Raw genomic sequence first — 27355 nt, 5'->3', positions numbered from 1 at the left:
TCATGACTAATATAAAAATTTTTGTTGGTCATGGTGATGCCTGCCTGTAACCCCAATTCTTGGGTCTAGGCAAAAGTATTAGAAAGAAGTTCAAGCCAGGGCTGCCAAAAAGAAAGAAAAAAAACATTTCAGATCAGCTAACAAAGTCTAGGCTGACACTTTGTCTTTGACAACATTTTATTATGCTGAACCACTGTATAATTTTATAATTAAATTCCAATTTAGCAGTTTTAAGGAAAGAGCACAAAAGATTGCTTTAGTGGTTCCAGCATTATTGTAAAGACAGCTCAAAGTCATAAAATGTGCTCTGGAAGAAAGAATTGTAGAGAATATGCCAGAAATTCTATTCTGTGGTTGTTAGTTGGCTTCCACATCTTTCTTGTTTTCCTCATAATTTTGTAACCACCTCTTTGTGTCTGTCTTCCTCTTTAAACAAGGTATACATTTCTTAAAATTTACATTTATTTTTTTTAAGATTTATTTATTTATTACATATACAACATTCCTTCCATGTATGCTTGCGTGCCAGCAGGGAGCACTCAGATCTCATTATAGATGGCTGTGAGCCACCATGTGGTTGTTGGGAATTGAACTCAGGAACTCTGGAAGAGCAGTCTGTGCTCTTAACCATTCACGTGTCTGGGACCCAGTAGTTGCTCAGAATGTTTGTTGAGTGATGGAATGCTCAAGAATGGGTGGTAGTAGGCTGACTGTGTAACTTGGTGGAAGAGTGTTCTGGGTTCCATCCTCAGCCCTGCAGGGAGAAGAAGAATGAATGATGCCAGTGTAATGTTATTAAAACATTGACTTTCATTTAGGGCTAAAATTAAATTTCTTCCACACAGAAATTAAACATGAACCTCTTTCCACCGTGTTCAGTGGCAGTTTGCCCTTTCCAGAACCATCCCTGTGTAAACCATGTTGAATTCCCATTCACGAGAGAGGTGTAAAGAAGGACTCCATTCATTCATTAGGCTGATGCTGCGAAAGGAGCATTGTGTAATGTTGGCAGGACATGGACTCTGACTGTCCAGCTTTCCAACATCTGAGAATTGGCTGTTGTAACAGCACCCACATTATAAGACATATTCAACATGATTTAGATTTGTTGCTTACAACTGGGGGAAGTATTGACTTTTATTCAACTAATCTTCAAAGTGGCATTCCAAGAAATAGTTACAATGGAATAAAACCTAAATTGCCATCAGGAATTGGTGTGTGAATCAAACCATTCATTCTTGGATAATTGGGGATTGTAGAAAAATGTACAAGGACTTTTCACTAGAATTGAACCTGAGCAATTAGTAGTGTAGAGCAGGTTCATTTTAAGACACTTTTCCACAGATTTCAGTGTAGTACAATTAGCCTGTCCTTTAATACAAAGATGTAAGAAGAGCTCCAGGGAGTCCTAAGAATAGAGCGTTTAGGTCAGATTCAGAGTCTAAGTGTGCTAGGATCTATTTGTGGGCCGGTTAGCTACCGGACATGCACTTCAAAGATGTCCATGTTTTCATGAATAGCAGTAAACTGGAATGATTATCAGCCACACATGTCTTTTAAAGACGATTGTAACATTCATTTTTAAATTAATTAACCATTCATTTAATGACATTTTGGGTAATATTTGAAAGTATATAAAACAGTGCCTAAATGAAAATATATTTCCTTTTATATATGAGTTTATCTCCCACCATAATTTTGTTTAATATATTTTTGGTTTGGGGAATTTCAGACTTGCATACAATATATATTTTAACTATATTTACTACTCCCATTCTTCTCCCAACTCCTCCCAGATCTACCCCATCAGCAACTCCCAATATCCTGTCATCTTCGTTTTTTTGTTTGTTTGTTTGTTTTGTTTTTTGAGACAGGGTTTCTCTGTACATTTTTTTTTAAATAGCCTACTGATTTTAATTTGTGCTGCTCATGTAGTCCAGGGTGTGGGGCCTTCTACTACTATGCCCAGTAAAGCCGAACCAGGGGCCTAACCCTTAAAGAAAGCTTTTTCTGCCTCAGAAGCCATCAGCTGTCATCCTCAGTTAGAGGTGGGGCTTCAAGACCCCTCCCCCCTTTGTGCAGGATTGTTAGCTGGATTGATTGTGTACAGGTCTTTTCTAACTGCTATGAATTCATGAGTGCGATGGTTCTGTCTGGTCCAGACCTTTTTTGGTCCTACCTTCTAGCTCGTACTGTCTTCCTGCCCCCTCTTCCTCTGTGGTCCCTGAGCCTTGAAGCATAGCATTCATTTTTTAATAACTTCTTTCAAAGTCAGATAGTCAGTGTGAAAGTGCTTTAGCAAATTGACAGTTTGGAAAAGTAGGTCAGATATGGTATTAACAATGTGATTTATCTGTGGCTAGGATTCTGGCTTACTTGCTTTGGGATGTTTTTCTTTTGGTGGCCCTTTTGTGGTTTTGCTTTTATATTACAGGAAGTATATGATGAATATCGCTGTGTCATTGTGCCCCCACTCCACACTGCTTTGTAGCAATATCAGAAGTAGTTTACCTCTGTCTTAGAAAGATTTCCAGCACGACCCCACAAGTCCATTGCTATATTTAACTACCCATCATTTTAGGCTTTTTCATAGACTCTTACTTATTGAAATACTTTTAACAAAGCACTCATAAATTTTGCTCAAAATTTGCATAATTCAGTCTTATGTTCTCCTTTATAACTTTGATGATGATAGCAGATATCAGTTGAACATTGGCATGATTATCTGATGTAATTCTTACCAAAACCCTGGTAGGGAAAATGACTATTTCCCCAGGTAAATGGTTAATTGAGATCATACAGGCTTGGTATCAAATCTTCCTTGCAACCATGATTCCTAATTCAGGATGGGTGCCTCTTGTGCTTCTTAAGTTTGAGCTCAAAGGTATGTGAGTTCATACTCAGGTAGAATCTTTTTGCGGTAATTTAGTTTCTGGCCACATCTGTTGGATTTTCTGGAATTAGAGCAATCAGAATAGCTAACTATTCCCAGTACATCATTCAACAAGTAGAAAGTTTTTTTTTTAAAGTTGTTGTTTGGTTTTTGATTTTTGTTTGTTTGTTTTAAATTTAGATTTCCTTCAAATTCTAGTTGTGTCAGTATGACTAAACATATGGACATAACTTCTAGAAAGATGTCCAAATTGACTCACAGCTGTTTTGGATTTCAACTAAGCCTGGATACTATGTGTTCTGACAATTTGAATTGCCTGCATTAAAAGAGTTAAAATGGTCTTACAACACAGTACTGAATTTAAAAAGCAAATTTTATTTACTTATATCTGTTATTTATTTTGCAGGTCACGGAACAAAAAACCAAAGGTAAGATTTTTATTCTCTTTTTGTGTTTAGATTTCACGATGCTGCTGACTCAGCCTTCAATCCATTCAGCAGAGAGTAGGTACAATAATTAAGGTGGGTTGTTTGCAGTCACTGAAGAGCAGTAATGACAAACAAAAAGCACTCAGAATTGTGTTTCTAGTTTGGCCTTACATTTTTAGGGAGCAAAAGAGTAAATACTTTGTTTAAAAGTGTGTGAATCATGATTTTGAACTAACCTCTTTCAGAACTTTTAGTAGACAGTGACAAACTGCCAACTCCTAGTTTTAGATGACAGTTGCTGAGAGCCCTTACCCATCTTGGTGCATGGAATGCATTGTGTCTGGAACTGGAATGTCACATCTAGAATGTTCAACAGCCTTCTGAACTGGAGCCTGGACTGTGATTTTTAAGATACCAAATTTTGAATAAGTTAACTCTGCTTGAAAAAAAAATCTGATGTGTTGCAAACAGATGCAAATGACCCTTAGGTCATTCTCAGTCTGATACTATCCTTTTCTGTGGTTCTTTCTGCTCTCCTGATTCTAATTATGTAATTTTGTTTGATAATGGTCATTGTTGGATAGCAGGCCTTAATAGTGGGAGAGAGAATTCCTTGAGATAATGCTTATTTTGAGCACTTAAACATGTGGTTCTCATTTAAGTGTATATTAAAACAGTTGACCTAGTCGTCAAATTATATGCACCCAGGCTGCTGCTAGACCTTGTCTTATCTAGGCTGAAGCTCTTAGAGATGTACCTTGAAGTGTCTGTGCAGCCTCAGAACATGAAAACCATCAACCTGGATTAAAAAAAAAAATCATATAAGGGTTGGAGATTTGGATTTGATAAGAGTCCCTTTAATGGTGAGGTAGTTTGAGTTCACTTTGGTTTAGTTGGTCAGTATGGTCAGTTTGATGACTAACAGGCAAAAACATGCCATTTAATGAATTTAATGATTGATTTTCATAGATGTTTTATCTAAAGATAGTTTTCTTAGAAAACATAATTATGAAAAATAAATTCTCAAATAAATACATATTAATCTATTATATTTCTAATCAAAGGCATATCAAAGGAGACTATGTCCTGGGCCTTTGTTGTGATTTAGAAAGTAAATTGTGAGACACTGCTATTATTATATCTATTATTATTAAATGCTATTATTATTATCTTAATTGGTTAGGAGAATAGTGTTCTTTCCCTTGTCCAATTCAGCCATTTCCGAACCCACAAGTAGGCTTTCTTCTAGAAATATCCATCCAATATGTATTTTTCCTAAGCCTATTTAGAAGTATACTTTGTGAATGAATTTGGGGAACAAAACATTTATCAGACTTTGCAGGGCAGGGCAGGAAGTCTCACTGTATAGCGATAGCTAAACTGGACCTCATGATGTTGACCAAGCTGGCCTTGACCTTGCAATGCTCCTCCTGCCTCTGCCTCCTGGGTGCTTTAATTACAGGCGTGTGCTATTGGCTTTATGAAAGGACTTTTGCAGTGGTTATCAGGTGAGAAAATTGGTGTTTTCCTGACAAGCCAGACTCTGTGTTAGTAGAACATAAAGAATATGGTAGAAGCCAGCTTCTGCTTCTATCCTATAGAAAAGCAAAATCCACTAGGCATTCTTTCTCCAAATGGTAATAACAATACCAGGTCTGTTCACACACACTATGTTCTCTCTTCTGCCAAAGTCTTAAAAATCAAACTTTCCTTCCTATGTACCCTTCTACTTGGATCTTTTTCATACCTACTGTAGATGAATCGTACTTCCCTGTCTCCTTACTCTTCCTGCTCCCTCAATTGGAAAATCAAGTCAGATAATCCCTAAAGGGAGATGAGGGCCTAGCTTGGGTCTCCAAGGGATTTAATTCTTAGAACCAGAGAGAAGACAGGAAGTTTAAATACGCATACACATATGTAATATGTATATTCCTATTTCTTTTTGAGGTGTGTCAGACTCACTAGCCTTGCTAGGTTTGTTCCATTTCGTGATCAAGTCTTTGTCTTTGTTGAGCACCCTCCACCTCATTCTTTTGTCTGAGCTGACATTTCTGGTTCCTGTTCCTCTCCCCAATGACAGTTATCTTCTTAAGCAATCTGCCCTTAACTCTGAATCTACTCTTTTCCCAGCAGAGAAAAAAAGAAAAGACTGTGTTGGTGCCAAGTCTGGGTTGTACAAGGACTGAAGTAAGATTTTTCTGTATTTCAGAAAAACAGTGTATCGGTTGTATGTTCTTCCTTCATCTTCCACCATTAAAAATCGTATGGTGAGAATCCCGGAAAGGAGGGTAGGACAGGGACTTCAGCCAGTCCTCTGAGGACATGTGCTAGCTGTGCCTACTCAGCTAAAAAGAAGAAAAAGCACTTAGGCAAAAATTTAGATACTCTTTTGTGTATATTAAATAAACACAAAACAGTTTGTAAAATCAGCACCAGGTCAGATTTAACTAAGTGAAATTTCACAGGGAAAAGGGTAAGGCTAGGGTTAAGAGCCCAATTATACAAACTACATAATAGCAGAATTTGGCCTTAACAATTTAGCCTTGCTGAAGTGTGCTATAGGATGATGATTGCCTTAATGAGAGCTATCAGTATAGAATGAAATGACTGATTTCTAAACACTAGCATGACCTTTAGCTGCTAGAAAGTATCCAGAGTGGGAATTGCAGGTCTGTAGACATCAGTATGGAAGGGGAAGCCTCCATGGACCATGCACAGTTTGGGTCAGGTTGGCCAGGAATTTATCACTTCAGGCAGATTTAAATAATGTGGGGTTGTTTAGTTTTCATGTCTTCCTAACTGAGGACCCTCAGGTAGGGCTCTGGTTGCTAAGATTGAACATGTCCACAGTAACTATCTGCTTTTTTTCTAGTGAGGCTTAGGGTGAGTCAAAGAAGTGGGAGAAAGTGGATCAGTTTTTAAATGTTGTGGTTCAAAGTACTAAATTATAACCTTGCCCCATACCCCATTGGCACACATCTGAAGGAAAGCATTTCCCATAACCATATCTGGGATTGTGGGTCATTTACTACATTGACTTCTGAGTTTATTCTAGGAAACATATTATAGTGTGTGCATGTCAGTCGCTCAAATAGACTACCAACAAGGTCCCCACATTGTAGAGGCACCTGTGTGCTCTAATAGGTGGTAGCATTTGTTTAGGAATGGAAATAGGGCCAGTGAGATCATTGGGTGAAATTGTTTGCCATTCAAGCCTGATGATCGGGTTCAATCCCTAGGTCCATAGTGGAAAAAAGAAAAACACTCAGAAATTGTCCTCTGATCTCTACACATTTTGTAGCATGTATACACCTGTATTATCTCTCACGCATAGATATTATACACACATAAATAAATGAATAAATAGGGAGACGGAGAGAATTAGCTGTCTCTAAGATGAGTGATTATGAGCTGTTACAAAACATGCACTCAGATAAGTGAGCCAAATTCTCATGTGGGAGGGAATGAGGGTGGACAGTACCTGGGTAAAACAGTGGTGAAAAAGAGGAAGGAAGTAGAGTTCAGCGTCGGTTCCTAGGTAATGGTGTGTGTTTGGGATGAGGACATAATGAGTCTTAAACACCTCTAGGCTGAAACGCAGGTTTGGTGATAACTTCACAATGCTAGGAGTTAATGGAGCTTAGGGCTGGGGGTCAAGTTTGAGGGGAGCAGAGAGAATAAAAGAGACCTAAGTTGGAGATAAAGGAAACAAAGTTACACAGTGATAATTAAAGCCTCTGCAGAAGAGTTTAATTCTCAACAACTCAGTGTGAGAAGTAGGCAGCCCCACCTGTTTGTTATGGGTAGATGGAGACAATTGACCACTGCAAGTGTCCTCAGGTCACTCATACAGTGACCTGAACGTGCACACGCTTATGTGCAAGCGTGTGTGCACACACACACAAATATATGTAATTAAAAAAACTTAAAAGATGTAATCTCAGTGTTTGGTGTGATTTATACCTGTAATCTCACCCAGACTTGAGACTGAGTCAGGAAGATCGTCATGAGCTGGAGGCTAGTCTGAATAAAACTGCAGAATTCCCAAGTGAGGGAGTGTGTGTCTATACATGCACGCATAGCTAATGGCCAAAGTAAATGCCCTTTTGTAATTATAACTAAAAGAATGGTCAAAAGCAGGGGCTGCTCCTGTGTCCTACAAGCCAAATCTGACCTGCTTATTTTTATACTGCCTGTGAGCAAAGAGAGTTCTTTAAATTCTTAAGTTGATTCAAAGTACAATGTCTGTGAGAATGTAAAATTCCTGGCTCACTGTCGAATAAATCCTTACTAAAGCACAGCCATAATCTATGGCTGCTTTCACTCTTCTAGTACACACTTGAGTTGCTGAAGCTAAAACCTTATGCCCAGTGAAACCTAAATATTTACTGTTTAACCCTTGTTCCACAATATGGAGGACCCCAAAGGGAAATGAGGAAGAATTGAAGAGCTACCAGAGTAAATTCAAAAGAACCAGTAGTCAGGAGCCGCAGGCATGATGACAAGTGCCCAGTGCCCTCTAGACTGGCAGTGAAGACCCTGGTGACTGGAGGAGGAAGATGTTGGATACAGAAGCCAGTGTGTGTTAGTGGAAAGTGAAGAAGTAGAGATAAATGTGGAGGTCACTGAGAATCACATGGTGTGGGTTAGGTCACCTGTGCATGAGACAGTCTTCGAGGTTTTAAATTGTTTAACCTAAAATAGAATATTTTCTATGACTTTAAATGCTTTTGTTTAGTTTTAATTTTATTTTTAATTTTTGTTTTATTGGGTATTGCATCTAGAGTCTCTTGCTCACCACAGAACTACATCCCTAGCCCTTTTACAAACATTTCTAGGTGAGGTCTGTGTGTGTGTGTTTGGTCCTGTTAAGATGAAGGAAGTAGTAACTTGTATTGGTTCTGTGCACTTGCTGGGTCTGTTGTGTAAATAGACAATTCAGAAGCTTGTCAAGTTCAAACATTTTTTTAAAGAACTCTTCCTAGAAAAAAATGGCACCTTGCTGATGCTTTCAGAAATGAGGCTAATGAGGCTAAAACTGCAAACCAAGAATGTTCTAAGTTAAGAGAGTAGAAAGGGGGATGATTCAGTCAATAGAGTATGTAATTTCTAAAGTACATGATAGAAATTAGAAAATAGGACACAGTATTCTACAGTGTTTATTTGAAGCATAGACCTTTGGTGGTTATTTTGGTGGGATTGAACCAACCAGAGTTGAGCTAGGCAGCCACATCAGCCCCTAAAGCATATGTAGACTTTCTCTGGCAAAGAAACTGAGACCTTGAGGCTTTTGAACCCCAGCACCAAATAAACCTGGTTCAGAGGCTAGAGTAGCTCATTTTAGAACTATTTATGCTTCAGCCTACAAGTCATTGACATTGAGAAGAGAGACCTGGCGGGCACCTCTCTGACTGAGACCTGACACTCCGGAGGTACACTAGGTTCTGATGTCTTAGCTTTGAACTTGGAAGAATCTGTAAAAATGTTTGTGTTCCACCTAACAGTTCCTCCAGTAGATGTCAAGGGTTTTGCTTGCCTTTCAAACTTAATTTATCATGTGTGTATGTGCGGTCAGAGGATAGCTTGCAGGAGTCATCTCATTCCAGTGTGTGGGCTCCATGTATTTTAGGCTTGGTTGCAAACACCCCTACCCATTAAGCCATCTTCCTGTCCCTTATTTATTTAAAATTCATAAAGAAAAAATCAGCTAGGCGGTGGTGGTGCATGCCTTTAATCCCAGCACTAAGGAAGCAGAGTGTTGCTCTCTTTTTTAATTATTGCTGCCTTTTAAGCTAAGGCTATCCTAGTCAGCAGCTGCAACCCCTCGCTACCACACAAGAGCCTCAGCCTGAGAAAATTCTGTTTCCTCGGGTACCGACTCTTTCAAAGCTACAATAGGAACTTACCTAAATCTCTGTCCTAAAGAACTCAATATTTGGGGCTGGAGATATGACTCAGTGGTTAAGAGCACTGACTGCTCTTCCAGAGAACCCGGGTTCAATTCCCAGAACCCACATGGCAGCTCACAACTGTCTGAAGATCCAGTTTCAGGGGATCTGACATCTTCACACCAATGCACATAAAATAAAGTTAAATAAACCATGAGAATATTTATAAAAAAAAAAAAGAACTCAAGATTCAGAGGTTGAGGTAGAATTCTGCTCCCCAGAGAGGCTGAATAGGAAGCAACTCATCTCCTTGTGTCTCACCAGAAGTTCTCATGCTTCTCCTCACCTTATAAACCCTTCTCCACCTGGCTCCTCCCTACAACTTCTAGTCAGCTAGTTGCTGACGCAGACTCCTGACCGCAGGTGAATTTTATTTAATCAAACATATCTTTGTACCCTTACAGGAACGTCCCATAGCATAAACAAAAGTAACACACCTTAAAATAATAGTCTACAACAGCAGAGACAGGTGAAGCTCTGTGAGTTCCAGGACAGCCAGGGGTACATAGAGAAACCATGTCTTGAACCAAAGAGAGAGAGAGAGAGAGAGAGAGAGAGAGAGAGAGAGAGAGGGAGGGAGGGAGGAGGGGAGGGGAGGAGAGGGGAGAAGAGGAGAGGAAGAGAGAGGAGGAGAGAAGAAAAGAAAAGAAAAGAAAAGAGAAAGAAGAAAAATCTGGCCATGCCTTCCAGCACAGTTAGCTTTTCTAGCTATGTCCTGGAATTTTCAGCAGCTGGACTCCAGAGACAGCACCGTGTCAGAGGAGAAATAATGGAGCTGTGTTCTCATCACATCTATTCTGTCTTTAGTATAACTGGAAGAAAATGCCACAAGGGGGTTGTATAAGGACTTTTATACAGTATACAGCACCAGGGTTTTGGGTTCAAGCAACTGTGTGTACTATAAAGTTAGTCAGACCCTTCTAGGCTGAGGCTGCTCTGTCGTTGTCTTATTTAAGAGAACAAGTTAAGGCATGTGGGCAACCTGGTTAACTTAGAGTAGAGATCCTAACCCAATTGTAGAAGAGGAGCCTCACAAACTAGCTGGAAAATCCACCTAGCTTTATTCCCGTGAGAGCAACAAAGATTAGTACGGCATGTGGAATATTCCAGAAACAAATATTTCATTTAATAGTTATTTGTCCAATGTCTCCTATAGGTTCTGCAGAGAGCACTATGTTAATATTAGACAATGACTGGTTTAGTTTTTTATTCTGCTCATCACATTACTGCCACCACCCTTTTACTAAGAGGCCAGTACTATCTTGTGATTGGCTAAGAATAGATATATGAGTTGCCTGGAACTTACTTTAGCCAACTATTCTTTTCTCCTGTCACTCACAGTATTCAGTAATGTCCAGTGGTGGCTAATCTGGGCCCCTGTTTTCTGATGATGTATCTCTCTTCTTATAAAGGAGCCAGCTAAATGGCAACATGCTAGCCCAGCATCATTTCAGCAGTCAAAGCAATACTGCTACCAGAGATGGTTAGCAGGGGTTTGGACCTCAGATTAATTTCTGTAATACTGTTAACCTCTTTGTGGGGGGGCAGATTTTCTTGGGAGAAAGTGAATGATCTTTTTTTCAAGAAGGTATTTGACACTATTGTTCAAGAATAAGCACTGGGTTTATAAAAAGAAAAAGAAGAAATACAGAGTTGTGGTCTTTTACTAGTATAAAGACAGGCATAGAGTTAGGAACCTCCGTAGGCAGGGTTGAGGTAGGAAGCAGCAGGTCCTACCTCAGCAGGTCCAGCAGGGGTAGTAATTTCATGGTTGCTGTGCATATTTCTATGCTGTTTAACATTTTATGTCAATGAAAAAGCTGAAATAGATTTTCTAAAATAAAAGCTAAAAGATTTGTAATGTTACTGTTATATAAACAGTCACCACCAAAAAGCCTTTGCATCCAGGTGGCTGTAGGAACCAAAGGCAAGTGGAATTTTGTGATTCTCTAGGTCTGTAGTTCTCTGTAGGTGCCTGTTTGTATTCTTGAGGGACTTACGGCCAGTGAGAGAGAGACCAGATGTAATCACTATATTGCAGGAACATGGGTAAAGCGTGCTCCACTTGTCCAGTCGGGAGCTTCAGAAAAGTTCACAGAGGTCTTCAAAGAAGTGAGTTGATTGTCCTCAAGGTAGCTCAAGGAGTTGCTGCCAAACCTGACAACCTAAGTTCCAGTCCTGGAACCCATATGATAGAAAGACCCACCTCCCTCTAATTGTCCTTTGGCTTCCACTTGCTTACCATAGCATGTGTACACACAGAATAAGTAAATGTAAATAATAAATTTCCTTTCCTTGAGAAATTGGAGGAAGGGAAGGTCTTGGGCTACTGAGGACTTAGGCACAATCATTTCTACTTTCCAGGATTTGGTTAGGTGAGTGATTCTCCTCTTAATTGATAGAATGTACTGTTTTTGATTCTTTGTTTCTGTCACCTGCTGTCACCACTCCTACTTAGTAAAGTAAACATCCTGACAGGAATTTGAAAAGGCAGTCCCTTCAGAACAGAGCAATTTGCCTTGTTAAAATAGTTTTCTGTGAACTTTCTTAAAAACAGACTTTAGAAAAATAGATTTAATTTCAAAGACTTTCCCAACTCCTGTCTTTCAGTGCCCGAAGTGACGAAACCAAGTTTAAGCCAACCAACGGCCGCCAGCCCAATTGGCAGCTCTCCATCGCCACCAGTCAATGGTGGCAACAATGCCAAAAGGGTGGCAGTGCCGAACGGACAACCGCCAAGCGCCGCCCGCTACATGCCTCGGGAGGTGCCGCCGCGATTCCGTTGCCAGCAGGACCACAAAGTGTTACTAAAACGTGGGCAGCCCCCTCCACCGTCCTGCATGCTCCTCGGGGGTGGAGCAGGGCCTCCTCCCTGCACAGCACCTGGAGCAAGCCCAAACAACGCACAAGTGACAGGAACGCTGCTGCAGAACGAAAGTGGGACTGCACCAGGTAAGATGGACACTGGGGCCAGCTTCAGAGAGAGGGAAAGCATTTTCTGTGCTTATTTCCTGATAGCAATTCCGTGAAAGTCATTGTTGATACAGATTGTATTATGCAAAAGATGGGAGAGGATCCCAGCATAAAATGTGCACGAACACAACATAAATTGGGTTGTGGTGTCTTGGCATGAAAGAATAAGATCATGCTTTATCTCCTAGGGTCTGTAGTTCCCCAGCTATGTTCAGGAAGTGAGACTTACATGGGACTTCTTCTAAATATTCCAGAATGATCACGTAGGTTGTTGTATAGAATCTGGAGAGAACACCAGATATACAGTTACATAGTTTTTAAGTAGTATTTTTTTTTTCCTGTTAAAACAGTGTTTAATTTTAGAACTCTGGATTTTGAGCTTTGTTAAGACTGTAATATTGATGTGAGAGATCTTTCCTTCAAGAGTTCCATTAGAAGTTTTAAGGATCTCTGATATAGCCCAGGTTGGTACCAGACTCATGATCCTCCTGCCTCAGCTTCATTAGAACATGTTCCACCAAGAGTTTTTAATAAATATTGTGTCAATAAATAGTAAAGCGTTTCCAGTCCCTTTTTAAAAAAATTAATGTGTCTTTTTAGATTATATTAAAATTTAGTGTTTGAGCTAGAGAGAGAGAACACAACAGGTAAAGATGGTTACCACCAAACTCAGTAGCCTGAGTTCCATCTTGAGGCTCTACCCACATAGTGAAAAGAACTGACTCCCAAAGACTGTCCTCTGACCTCCATATGTGCATCTTAGCACACATACAAATAAGTAAATAAAGGTAACTTTAAAAACAAATTTTGAAGAAAAAAACCCTAAACTTTGAATATTATTAAGCATAGGCAAGACCAGCACAGTCTCAAGGTGTTAAGATTCTGTGCGTCCTCATTTTAGTATATTTGTGTATATGATTATTATAATTATAAATAATTAAAATTATATATACACATATAAATAATTAAAATTTTATATACATATACACAGATGCACACACAGACTTATACACACACAACACAGTGACAGGTTTTCTCTGTAGCCTTAGCTGTCCTAAAATTTACTTTGTAGACCAAGCCGACCTCAAACTCAGAGATCCACCTGCCTCTGCCTCCCGAGTGCTAGGATAAAAGGTGTGCAATACTGCCACTGGGCTAAAATGTTTTAGGTAGTGTTATTTTTAGTTCATAGTAATTGAAAACTGCTTGGTTAATGGAAAAATTAGTTTAGAAAAAAATTCATTGTAAGCATTATTTCCCCCCACCCTACTAAATATGGTACATTCTACTGAAATATGAGCTGAGCAGTAATCTGATCCATCAGATTACTCTCCTTGGGAGTCTAAACCTGTCCTGTATCTCAACGGCTAGCTTGGGGACAGTCGTCATTCAGCAGAGGCTTATAGAACAGAACACACAGGCCACACTGTATAGAATTTCCACGTTAGCAACATAGGCTTTCATGGAAACACTAGTGTAGGAAAGCAAAGATGTAAACAGAGGGTTACCACACTGAGGAAAATGTCCCTTGCTGAAGAAAGATGATTTTTCAGTTGGCAAGCTTGGGAAGGAGCTCCACAGATGGAGTGGCACTTGAAGAATATCCATAAAGATGAATTAGTCTCACTGTACAGATCTGGGAGGAGAAAACAGTAGGTCCAGCTTAGAGTGGTGCTGGGGTCAGAGGTGTGTTTATGCACTGTTGGCATCTTTGTGGGATGTTGTAAAGGATATAACCAGTAGGACTGATTGGCCTTAAAACATCTATCTTGGTGAAGCCATCTGAGGGGTTTTACTTTTCTGTGTATTAAGTAATTGTTCAAAGCTCTCAGAGAGCACTGAGAGAACCAAAAGGGTGTTTTAGAAAACCACTCCAGCCACAAGTGTTAGAACAGATTGAAGAAATACAGCACGCTTAAGGTCTGTCGCATTTTCTTAGGATACAAGAAGGTCCTTCTGTGTTAGCAGAAGTGGCAAGTAGGTAACTTTGAGAGGTGGTATGGACTAGTACATACAGCAATAGCCAGTAACAGGAAACTCCAGTATATTCTCATAGCTCAGCGCAGAAAGACCCAGTGATCTGAGTTCCGTTCCTAGAACATGGTAAAAGGAGAAAACCAATCCCAACTTATTTGTCCTCTGACTTCCACACTGGCACCATGCCATGTTTACATATTATGCACACACCCATACTTTGATAAAAAGGTGACTCTAGATGCTGTGTTAAAATCATATAGGAAGACTGACCAGGTGAACAAGCCAGTCTAGGAAAGATGCAGGGAGCTCTCTTGGGGTATTGATGGTGATGTATGTACAGCTTATGGATGACAGATGATCTCTTTCCCAGAGTCAACCCTTGGAGGTGCTGCTGCTTCAAATTATGCAAATTCCACTTGGGGTCCGGGAGCCTCCTCCAACAACGGCACCTCCCCCAACCCAATTCACATCTGGGACAAGGTGATTGTAGACGGGTCTGACATGGAAGAGTGGCCTTGCATTGCCAGCAAAGACACTGAATCTTCTTCCGAAAACACCACCGATAACAACAGTGCCTCGAACCCTGGCTCTGAGAAGAGTGCTCTGCCAGGAAGCACCACTAGTAACAAAGGCAAAGGGAGCCAGTGCCAGTCTACAAGTTCTGGGAACGAATGTAATCTTGGGGTCTGGAAGTCTGACCCTAAGGCTAAATCTGTTCAATCTTCCAACTCTACTTCAGACAGCAACAATGGACTAGGAAACTGGAGGAATGTGAGTGGTCAAGATAGAATTGGACCTGGCTCTGGCTTCAGCAACTTTAACCCAAATAGCAACCCATCTGCCTGGCCAGCATTGGTCCAAGAAGGAACTTCTAGGAAAGGGACGTTGGAAGCAGAAAATAGTAATTCCGGTGCACAAGTGAGCACAGTAGGTCAGGCATCCAGGGAACAGCAGTCAAAGATGGAAAATGCGGGTGTTAATTTTGTTGTCTCTGGCAGAGAACAGGCTCAAATTCATAACACTGATGGACCAAAAAATGGAAACACTAACTCCTTGAACTTAAGTTCACCAAACCCCATGGAAAATAAGGGAATGCCCTTTGGGATGGGCTTGGGGAACACCTCCAGGAGCACTGATGCCCCTTCACAAAGCACTGGAGATCGAAAGACTGGGAGTGTTGGGTCTTGGGGTGCAGCTAGGGGGCCTTCTGGAACTGACACAGTCTCTGGACAAAGCAATTCTGGAAATAATGGGAACAATGGAAAAGACAGAGAGGACTCCTGGAAAGGAGCTTCTGTTCCAAAATCAACTGGGTCAAAAAATGACTCTTGGGACAACAATAACAGGTCTACGGGTGGGTCCTGGAACTTTGGCCCTCAGGACTCTAATGACAACAAATGGGGTGAAGGGAACAAAATGACATCTGGGGTCTCTCAGGGAGAATGGAAACAGCCGACTGGGTCTGAAGAGTTGAAAATTGGAGAATGGAGTGGTCCAAACCAACCAAATTCTAGCACTGGAGCATGGGACAATCAAAAGGGCCACCCCCTCCCTGAAAACCAAGGCAATGCCCAGGCTCCCTGTTGGGGAAGGTCTTCCAGCTCCGCAGGAAGTGAAGTTGGAGGTCAAAGCACTGGAAGCAACCACAAAGCAGGAAGTAGCGACAGTCATAATTCTGGTCGTCGGTCATACAGGCCCACACATCCTGATTGCCAGGCTGTCTTGCAGACTCTTTTGAGCCGAACTGATTTGGACCCTAGGGTGCTCTCAAACACTGGCTGGGGCCAAACTCAAATCAAGCAGGACACAGTGTGGGATATTGAAGAGGTGCCAAGGCCTGAGGGGAAATCTGACAAAGGAACTGAGGGGTGGGAGAGCGCTGCCACACAGACCAAGAACTCAGGGGGCTGGGGAGATGCACCCAGCCAAAGCAATCAAATGAAGTCTGGATGGGGGGAGCTCTCAGCCTCGACCGAGTGGAAGGACCCCAAGAGCACAGGAAGCTGGAATGACTATAAGAACAACAACTCTTCTAACTGGGGAGGAGGACGAGCAGATGAAAAGACACCTTCCTCTTGGAATGAGAGTTCCTGCAAGGATCAGGGGTGGGGAGGTGGGCGTCAGCCCAACCAAGGATGGACTTCTGGGAAGAATGGTTGGGGCGAGGAGGTTGATCAAGTGAAGAATAACAATTGGGAAAGTTCTACAAGTAAACCTGTGCCTGGGTGGGGTGAAGGAGGGCAGAATGAAATTGGAACTTGGGGTAATGGTGGGAATGCAAACCTAGCTTCAAAAGGTGGGTGGGAAGATTGCAAAAGATCGCCTGCGTGGAATGAAACAGGCAGACAGCCCAATTCCTGGAGTAAACAACACCAACAGCAGCAGCAGCAGCCTCCGCCACCACCACAACCAGAGGCTTCTGGTTCATGGGGAGGCCCACCCCCACCACCTTCAGGCAGTGTTCGACCTTCTAATTCCAACTGGAGCAGTGGGCCCCAGCCTGCAACCCCTAAGGATGATGAACCCAGTGGTTGGGAGGAGCCATCCCCGCAGTCAATTAGTCGAAAAATGGACATCGATGATGGCACTTCAGCTTGGGGAGACCCTAACAGCTATAACTACAAGAATGTGAACCTATGGGATAAGAATTCCCAAGGGGGCCCACCGCCTCGAGAACCAAACTTGCCTACCCCAATGACCGGAAAATCAGCATCAGGTAGGCACCCACTCTTTTCTCAAAGGTTTTAGTAAAGAAAAGAAATCCTAGTCCACTATCTGTTAAGGTACATCTATTTAACTTACTCTGAGGATTATTCCTTCAGTTCCAGCTTTGTTGTTCTGAGACTCTTTCTGTAGGGCACTAGAGATGGCATCTGCTCTAGTACATTACAGTGGTCTTTCTTGGTACAAGAAAAAGATAGCAATTATTATTGGGTTTTTTTCTGACAGGGTTTTCTGTGTAGCCCTGGCTGTCCGGGAACTAGCCTATAGACCAGGCTGGCATCAAACTCACAGAGATACGCCTGCCTCTGCCTCATAAGTGCTGGGATTAAAAGCTTATGCCACCACTACCTGGCTAAGTCCCCATTTAAGAACTAATGAAGAAAGTTACCTTATTTCTTTCCTTCCTGACTGTACTTGAACCCACCCTGTGTGCTTCTTTTCCCCCAGCAAAGGAGAGTACTGTGTGGTGTTCTCCCAGGAGCCTTCACAATGCTGTATCACAGCTGGTATCTGGACAGCTGGAGTCTCCAAATTTATTAATTTTTATGGTGCTGGGGCTCAGAACCTGATATTTTTGCATCCTAAGCAAGCACTCTATCCTAAGTGAAATTCTCACTTCCTTCCAGGTGACTTAATGGTTGGCTGTAATATACTTAAAAGATGATCTCAGGACAATCAGATATTAAACTGTTCCAACAACTCTTAATTCTGTTCTCAGTTTGGCCTGAATATCACTTTAAAAAACTTACCAATTTAGAAAATGCACCTTGTTTGTTTTTGTTTTTAGTTAAAATCAACCATGTTTAGTTTCCCAGTATTCAAAGTAAACCTAGTTTTTAAGTAAATGTCATTAGTAACACTAATTACCATTCAAAGTGACTGCTTTTAACTAGCTCTTTTTTAAGAATTAAAAATGAGGACAGAAATAAAAGATTACTCTTTAACTTTTTCTCTAGAATCACACTTGCTGTACAGAAAAGCAAAAGACACCATAAATGAGAGACTCTTAGCCTCTTGGGTTTCTCACTGTAATCTCTTAGAATTTCTTTCATTCATAAATCTTGCTCTTAACTATTACAAATATACCTAAGCTTTAATTTTTTTTAAACAGGGAAGGAATTACATCTCTGTAGTATTCATCTTTTTTTTGTTTTTTTTTGTTTTTTGTTTGTTTGTTTTTGTTTTTTATGTGGGCTTTTTGAAGGGAAGAGGCAGGAATCCTGAGATTGGATCCTGGGTAGGCAGGCAATATTCCTGTAGCTATGTCCTATATAAAGCAATACAGTTCTTTCTCTTAATTGCTTTATATGTAGTGCTCATTTTATGAGCCCAGTATTTGTCTAACCTGTCCCCTCTGGTAGATATTTTAGTACCATACTACCCACATTTGATATAACCTATCTCCTTCTAATATTTAAATTGCTTCCATTTTTTTTCTAGAGTTAATACAGTGAGCATTGTTGTACATGTAATTTCATCACTTTAGTACATATATCTAGGGCAAATTTTTCTGGCAGTGGAGTTACTGGGTCAGGAGTCATTTATATTAGACCTTTGAAAAAAGTGACTTTGCCAGATGCCCTCCATTAAGTTTGAATTTATCTCTGCCAAGAGATACTCACTTCACCTCCACTGGATTTAAGTATTCAATGGATACTTAGAGACACACATTTTTTTTTTCAGTCTGGAGCAAAAGCACACCACCAGCTCCAGATAACGGGACTTCAGCCTGGGGTGAGCCAAATGAAAGCAGTCCTGGGTGGGGTGAGATGGATGATGCAGGAGCATCGACCACAGGCTGGGGAAACACACCTGCCAGCGCTCCCAATGCCATGAAACCCAGTAAGTAATTTGAGGAATTCCTTATTAATTAGGAAATAAGGCATTTTGGTGAGGGCTGTTTTATTTCAAGTGCTGAGTCAATGCAATTCATAACCTGTAATATTAAATAGCAAATAGTGAACGTTGCTGGCATGTGTTCAGATGTTTACAGTGAGCTAAAAGTCATTTATGTTGTTGACTTAAAAGCAAATGAATGGCCAGGCATAATGGTACACACCTTTAATGCCTTTAATGCTAGCATTCAGAAGGCAGAAGCAGATTGGTTTCTGTGAGTGAGTTCAAGCCCAACCTGGTCTACATTGTGAGTCCCAGGACAGCAGGGCTCATGGTGAGACCCTGTCTCAAAAAATAAAATATAACACAATAAAAACAAATGCAGGCTCTTCAAGCACTTGTCCTCATGTGTAATTAAGTTTGTTCCCTAAACCCACATTGTAGAAGAAGAGACCAACTTAAACAAGTTGTTCTTTGACAACATCTTTATGCACATGACCCACAAACAGTAAATGAATGTAAGGAAAAAGAAACAGGATGGATTTAGTATCTAGAACTATAATTTGAATATTGTGTATTTTTACCCAGAAAGTAAATATGGTCATTGTAACTACTTTGTTTCTCCTCCTTTTTTTTTTCATATAATTAAGACATGATTTATCAGTCATCTGCTTACATAGGAGAATTTTAGGTGGGGAGATTGGTTGGTTTGTTGGTTTTTATGTTTGGTTGGTTGTATTGGATTTTTTTTTTAATCTGACAAAAATGTCTTCAGGTTTTTAAATGAAAAATAAGCTACACTTGATGTAACTGGCAATTTGTAGTCACTGTAATCTGCAAGCTGTTCTTTGATTAAATTGAGAATTTAGTATCAGGTGCACATTCTACTTTACTGTAACTTTCTTAAACATGTTACAGCCAGGCAGTGGTGGCACATGCATTAATCATAGCCCTCAGGAGACAGAGAAAGGAGGATCTCTGTGAGTTCGGGACCAGCCTGGTCTACAAAGAATTCAAGGACAGCCAGGCTACAGAGAGAAACCTTGTCTCAAATGAAAAACAAAACAAAAGACAAAAGTTCAGTATTAGTTCTGATCAAATAAACATGTAACAACATCTCTTTCCTACGGTATAACAGGCTTAAAGGTTAAGGTTTTTTGTTTAAATACTGTAATTTTATGGAATGCTCAAGGTAAGAAAAAGGATAAGTATATCCATGATACCGAGGATTCTGTGAGGAATATATTAGATTTAATCTAGAATTCACAACCCTGCCTATGGGACTTTGTTATATTTTAAAAGTCTACTCCACTTCATAGACTTCTGGAGTTTTCTGAAGACCTTGTTCTCAGATTTCCATTGTGAAGTCAGTTTTGTTATCATGGGAAATAGGATCTAGTTAACTTGAAATAGATCCAGATTGCTTACGAGGCCTGACACAGATTGTTTAGCAGGAATGAAGGATTTTTATGGGCCTTTCTCAGCTTAAGAATCACTATCCTCTACCACAAATCTGTCATTTTCCCTCCTGTGTTCTGTAATATGTTCTGTTGGCAGGATCATTTGTAGCTCATGTCCTTTTTTTGGATGGCTTGAATGTCTAATGCTCAGAGGAAGGAGTAAATCATTCAGCTGACTCTGGCAAGGTGTGATCTTCCACAGCCAAAAATCCCTTATACTTGGTACTGAGTCCCATAATTAAGAATCAGATGCTTAGCCAGATGGTGGTGGCAAACGCCTGTAATCCCAGCACTTGGGAGGCAGAAGCAAGTGGATTCTCTACTTTTAAAAAAACATTGAGCCGGGCTGTGGTGACTCAGGCCTGGTCTACAGAGCTAGTGCCAGGACAGACTCCAAAGCTACACAGATAAACCCTGTTTCGAAAAAGAAAAAAAACGATTAAAAATCATTGCGATTCCAGGGAACAAATCAGATTGCCAGCCTTAGTAGCAAGCACCTTTACGACTGACCCTGCTTTTTATATATTTATATATGTTTTTTTAAGTTGTTGTTTTGTTGTACAAGGTCTCCCTGTGTAGCTCAGCCTAGCCTGGAACTTAGAGCTCCCAAGTGCTGGAATTAAAGGTGTTATGTCCACATTGCCTCCCAGTCCCTTTTTTTGTTGTTGTTTTTTGTTGTTGTTTTGTTTTTTGCTTTTGTTTGTTTGTTTGTTTGTTTGAGACAGGGTTTCTCTGTTTTGCTTTGGAGCCAGTCCTGGACCTAGCTCTTGTAGACCAGGCTGGCCTCGAACTCACAGAGATCCGCCTGCCTCTCCCTCGCCAGTGCTGGGATTAAAGGCATGCGCCACCATCGCCTGGCCCCAGTCCCTTTTTTTATGCAAAACATTTGTTAAATGTTCCCCTCTTTTCTGAAAGAATCGATCACTTGGCTTCCCATTTTCTTAACTTTTATTATTTATTTATTTGTATGAGTGTTTTGCCTACATGTATATATGTGCTGCACAGCATGCAGTGCCCTCAGAGGCATTGTGTTCCCTAGGACTGGAGTTTATAGACAGCTGTGAACTAGGAATTGAACATGGGTCTGCTGAAATAGCAGTCAGTGCCATCTCTCACAACCCATTTTTATAAAGAGATCATCAATATGCTATATATATTTGGTTTTAAATTCCTATTGCTTATCAGTAGGTGATATAAATCCTAAGTTTAATGTGTGTGTGTGTGTGTGTTATAAAATTGTAACCCCTTATACCATCTGACTGTCAATACTTTGAATAACAGTCCTACCAATTGCTCTTCCACTAGAAGGTCACTTTGTGTGGCTAGGATGAACTCCATGAGAGAGTTATAACATTCACTTGGACCTGCTTTAGCATGGCATGCCACAGTTATAAGAGCCAGCGCCATGTGCTTTGCAAGTGGGAACTTGACTCTGATAGGCCTGGTCTCAAGGATAGCAGCTATCTCTGGAAAAAGTACAAAAAAAAGGAGCCATTTCCCAACTCCCTACTTCACTTGAAGAAGGCAAATCCAGTTCTATACAGTAGTTTTGGAGGGAAATGAATGTTTTCTTACAAGCTTCATATTAACAATATTTGGTTAATTAACAATTAACAAAAAAGGGTATGGTAGTAGAACAGACTGGAGACTGGTGTCCAGTGCCCTCCTCTCTGGCTATCCCATCTTTTTTTTTTCTCCTCCCGTTCTGTCTTCTACATTTTCTCATTTCTAACTGAAGCCACATCTAGGATCCTCCTTGGCTAATGCATTTCAGTTACAGTTATGAACCTAATAAGCTGTAAGTTTTCATGGCCTTGTGTTTTTTATTCCCATTCTTATTTTGGCCTCATCCCAAACAAGGTAGACAACTGTTTATTTGGCCATGCCTATTTGAAATGCCTATGTTTGGTAGTGTAAAACAAAGAAGTACTAGACTTCCGCAGCCATGCTCATTAAGAGAGACCAGTTTCTTCTCAGTGAGGTGTGAAATTCATATTCATGTTCACTCTCTACACACACACACCTTCTGCTGATTTGTTTAGGATAGTGTCTGAAGTAGTTCATGTTGTCCTCAAACTCCTGGTAATCTTCCTGCCTCAGCTACCCAAGTGGTGGGGTTGCAAGTATGCACCACCTCCCAGTTCTGAAATTTCTTATAATAGTGATGAGTTCTTTTTAGTTTTGAAATTACCGTCTCCCTGGTTTCAGGAAGATCCATAGAAGTAGTCAAAAGATCTAAGGTTTGTTGTCTGCTTTCTTTAAGTATAATGCATTTGTCTTACCATGTAGATAGAGCAGACAGTGCTGCATTGCAAGGAATGGCTCTAGTTTTGTCACATGTACTTACTTCAAAGAATTGACTCACTCTTTCCTTAAGATTCCAAATCTATGCAAGACGGCTGGGGTGAGAGTGATGGTCCGGTCACAGGAACTCGCCATCCTAGCTGGGAAGAGGAGGATGACGGAGGAGTCTGGAACACCGCCGGCTCTCAGGGAAGCACTTCCTCCCACAACTCAGCAAGCTGGGGACAAGGAGGAAAGAAACAAATGAAGGTAGTGCTTCAGAAATGCTTCAGCTTGCTTATTCATTCCTAGAATTGTTGATGGAGGGTACGAGGCAGTTGGAGTCACTGAGATCCTAAAGAAAGGGGAAAGTATTTCTTTATAAATTAATAACTACTTCCCTGGTGTCCCTCACCTTCCTATCCCATGGCCTTGAAATCTTGAACTATAGAGTTGGCACTGTGGGTAAAATAAACTTTGTAAGGTAAAGGTAATTGAGTTTTGGTTTCCATGTTATAATTTAAGTTCCTGAGGCTGCTTTAAAAATGTTTTGTGCTTTTACAATTAACGACAAAGAAGTCCTATGGGTAAATCTCCTTGAAAATGTAGAAAAGACACCAAAGGAAGATATAATAATGGCTTTCCCATGGTGATCAGTGGGTCTTGATTTTACCTGATTCATCCCAAGGCCCAGAGCCTTTCTTTCAGTAAAATGTAAGCCAGCCCAATTTTTAGCACTGCCATAACTAAATGCGTTCCTCATATTCTGTGCCTTCCAAACACCTCACTTTCCATATAACAACCAGTTTTCCTCTTGTATTATCATGATTTTATTATTATCTTACAGTCCTGGCAATGGAGCCCAGAGACCTGCTAGTGCTAGGCAAGCACTCAGCTGTTGCTTTTGTATAGGACACTGGAATTGCAGATGCAGCCATGATCTTTGCACCTGAGCCACTCTCTTGATAGATACCTCTTTTCACTGTAACCTTCTCTTTTATACACACACACACACACTAGAAATAAGGAACACACACCCATATGCTTAATTTCACCCTGAAACCCCTTGCTACCCTGTGACTATGCTTCCTAGTCAATATCCTCTTGGGCTTCAGATCCTCATACTCCCTTCTGGTAGCCTTCACCCCTTGGACTGAAGCTGGGGATTTCAGTACCCTAACTTTCTTCTGTAGCATGGAGCAGTTGGTTTCTGTTGGAGACATTGGTTGAAGCAGTTCTTCCTGGGTTTCCCTTTACTTTCCTTACTCTAGTCACTAAAGAATTTGCACTATGCTGCTCAGCATCTTGGTACTCTCCTGTTGTCTGGTCTGCCTTGTCAGTCTTCTTACAAATTAACAGTGGATCCAGACTGAGTGAAAGATCCTGATTAAATCCTCCCACTCAGGTGGCAACCAAGATTTACTTGGGAATTGAATGTTTCGGCTCTGATGCCAGTGATTCTTACTAAGGATAGTTTTTAAGTGTCATAAAATAAACATAATGTAAAATTGTCATCTTAACCATTTTTAAGTATGCAGTTCAGTGACATTAAGTCAATTCTCACAGAATTGTTTCCTTCTTAAAGCTGAAATCTCTGCACTTGTAAATTCACTGCCTCCTTCCTTCAGAGGGATTTTTTTTTTAAGAAAAATATCTTGGCTAAATATAAGTATCTCATTACTTTAAAAATATATAGCTTGAACCCGATGTGGTGGCACTTATCTGTAATCAAAGCCCCTGAAGACAGATGCTGTAGTTCAAGGTTATCCTAGGTTACATAGTGAGTTTAAGGACATCCTGTTTCAAATAACAGCAACAATAATACACATTATGATAATATACATAGCACATGTTTTACCTATAGAATGCACAGCTACACAAAGCCTAAACCCCATCCCACAAATCCCTGCCTTCACAGGGGTGGGAATGGAGCAGATGGAGAAACCAGAGCATCCTAAGAGTCATATAGACTTACCATGCCTTCCATTATGCCTGGAGCTCAAGGACAGTGTCTTTGTCCAGGCCTCTTTCCCACTAAGAACCTGTGACCCTTATTATACTGTGAACGAGATAAAGAACTCCCTAGAACTTCCACACGGAGAGTGATATTCAGCTGAAACAGACTTTCAAACAGCATTCACCAGTAGTAGTTTTTTCCACAATAGAGTCCTGCTGGGGTTTACAAGAGAGCATCTTCCTGGAAGTGGCCATGGTGGCATGCAGAGGTTAACATTGTACACAGTTTGATGCTGACTCTTTCCATGTAAAGAATAAACTTCGTTTTCCAGTTCATTGATGAGTAGGAGTACAAGCTGAACTGAAAAGTAAAATGGCTGAACCTAGAGTTTATTAACCATTACAGTAACAGGTAAGATATCAAAATGACAAGCATTAGGTTCAGAAAGGTTGACTCTTGGCTCTGCATTTTCAGTGTAGGTGTATCTTGGGAGGCTGTGATAAGCTCTATGACTGAGATTACGTTTTCATTCCTGTAGTGCTCGCTAAAAGGAGGAAACAATGATTCCTGGATGAATCCTCTTGCCAAACAGTTTTCAAATATGGGACTGCTGGTAAGTTTCATTTTTCTCATGTGTAAACATATACCAAATTTCAGGCTTAGTATAAATTTAAGGACCACTACAAAATTACAGATTTAAATACGGGGTAAGCAATTTAATATTATTCTCTATTTTATTAAGTAATTATATGACAACATTAAAAGTGAATTGTCTTTGTGTCCTTTTCCTTGGAAAGGTAGGGATAAAGAAGACACTTAAATGACATTTGTACCAGTCTTTGCATCCTTGTTTCCAAAAAGAAAACTGCCAGAGAAACTCTGCTAGGGTTCACTATCTAAAGAATAATTCTTGCAGAATCTCTAATTTTCTTGTCTCTTGGGAACACTGTGGGGACATCCTGTCCTGGTTGCCAAAAGACAAATGATTTAGCATGGCTACACAGTTCAAGATTGATGGCTTGAGGGGCTGGAGAGATGGCTCAGAGGTTAAGAGCACCGACTGCTCTTCCAGAGGTCCTGAGTTCAATTCCCAGCAACCACATGGTAGCTCACGACCATCTGTAATGAGATCTGGTGCCCTCCTCTGGCCTGCAAGCATACATGGAAGGAATGTTGTATACATAATAAATAAATAAATCTTTAAGAAAAAAGACTGATGACTTGACAAGTCACAAGAAGAAGCTGTCATCATTTGGCTAGCACTTGCGGAATTTGGTCCTGTGTACTTAAGAATGAGTTGGTAAACTAGTCCTCTGTCCATAGTTGTACTGAGACTGATTGCATGTGGAATTAAATGCTAGACATTTAATTAAGCATGAATGGCCATCAGATTATGATAGCAGAAATATTACAGTCTTTTGCTCCAGTTTTAATATTTACTGCAGAAAGTCTTGTCTGGTGCTTGTGGTTAATATGGCTTTCACATGAAAAATGGCTCCTCTTCTCTGATTGATAATTGTTTCTCACTTTGTGTGCTTTGTTTTATTCAGAGTCAAACAGAAGATAACCCAAGCAGCAAAATGGATTTGTCTGTAGGTGTGTATCAGATCACAAATAGGATTCGGTTTGTAGTCACGGCTATGATAGGCCCTTAGGCTCTCCTGCCCTGCTTGAGTTCAGGCAACCAGATGGATAGATATTTACTGAACGCTTAACTCTATATACGATTTCATGCCAGACACAATATGAAGGTTGAAAATTCAGATAACTGGACAGCCAGGAAAGAATGTAAAGGAATGTTGTGTTCTAGGTGAACTGGTTAACTGTGAAGAAGGCCTATGTGCCTTAAAAGCCAACCTTGCTCTACCTGAAGCAATTGTTGCATAAAATCGAAACTTGACTGGACTATAACTTATTAGCATCCAGATTGTTTTTCACTGCTTTGGGTTTTGTTTGTTTTGTTCTTTTTCTCAGACAGGGTTTTTCTGTGTAGCTTTGGCTGTCCTGGAACTCCCTCTCTAGACCAGGCTGACCTTGAACTCAAGAAATCCACCTGCCTTTGCCTCCTGAGTGCTGGGATTAGAGGTATGTGCTATCACCACACGGCTCAGATTCTTTTTTAAGTACTGAAAACTAAATTCGGATTATTTTTAATATGTCTGTGGTACTGCTAGTCTAGACCCTTAAGTTGACTCTCTGTACCCCAGGGTTTCATCATTGACATACTTCTCCATTGTGACTGGAGCAAATGGAGGGACAGCCCTTCATCTGTAGAAATTTTCTCAGTAATGCTTTTGTTCACCCCAGGGAACATAAAAAAAGAGTCAAACTAAAAGTAAGAAAATAATCATGGATAGCAGTGATAAATAGTGTTTAAGTTGTGACCTGATGATGTCCTAGAACAGATCTCTAGGACTGAGAAAGAAAGGAGGAAACAGTGATTGCACATGCAGCCCTGACTGAGCAGACACTGTTGACATGATCCACTGTGTTAAATTCTTAAACTTTGAATTTTGGGGGAACAGGTGTGCCTCTATGATCTTTCTATTTCCTATAACTACTTCAAAACTCCTACTGTGTATTTCTAGCAGGTGCTAGCAAGCAAAACAGGCAGCTTTTTTCACTGAGAACACCTGGCTTCATGATTAAGATGTATTCATCCAACACATCAGTCGTGATCTGAATATTGTTTAGTCAGTTTTGCCTCAAGGCTCTTTTCCAGTCTTCCAAGGCAGACAAGTGTAGCAGGTTTATATTTAATTTCTAAAAGTGGACACGTATGTGCTCCAGGGGTAGAACAAGCCTTGAACAAGTGAGAATTCTGGTCTCATTCCAAAGAATAGAGAGAATTTGTCCCCAGGACCCCAAAGAACAAG

The 27355-nt window shown here is 40.6% G+C and overlaps 1 protein-coding gene across 10 annotated transcripts in view; it reads left to right on the top strand.

Moving 5' to 3' along the window:
• The window catches only part of Tnrc6b (trinucleotide repeat containing adaptor 6B), a 242124-nt gene that overhangs the window by 167940 nt on the left and 46829 nt on the right, over positions 1 to 27355 (top strand). For 8 of the 10 annotated variants that reach the window (XM_048454733.3, XM_087898946.1, XM_048454724.3 and 5 more), the window contains 7 exons: positions 3300 to 3321; positions 11880 to 12221; positions 14590 to 16935; positions 18627 to 18785; positions 22617 to 22792; positions 25018 to 25092; positions 26030 to 26075. In XM_048454733.3, coding sequence (XP_048310690.1) covers positions 3300 to 3321; positions 11880 to 12221; positions 14590 to 16935; positions 18627 to 18785; positions 22617 to 22792; positions 25018 to 25092; positions 26030 to 26075 — 3166 coding nt within the window. Of the gene's footprint in view, positions 1 to 3299; positions 3322 to 5490; positions 5509 to 11879; positions 12222 to 14589; positions 16936 to 18626; positions 18786 to 22616; positions 22793 to 25017; positions 25093 to 26029; positions 26076 to 27355 lie in introns of those variants that run through there. The other 2 variants (XM_087898949.1, XM_048454729.3) reach the window with 2 other exon arrangements.

This window comes from Myodes glareolus, chromosome 19 (genome assembly GCF_982192425.1).
Source record: "Myodes glareolus chromosome 19, mMyoGla1.1, whole genome shotgun sequence".
Classification (NCBI taxonomy): domain Eukaryota; kingdom Metazoa; phylum Chordata; class Mammalia; order Rodentia; family Cricetidae; genus Myodes; species Myodes glareolus.
Note: the sequence above shows the minus strand (reverse complement) of the source record. Positions and strands in the feature narration are given on the sequence as shown.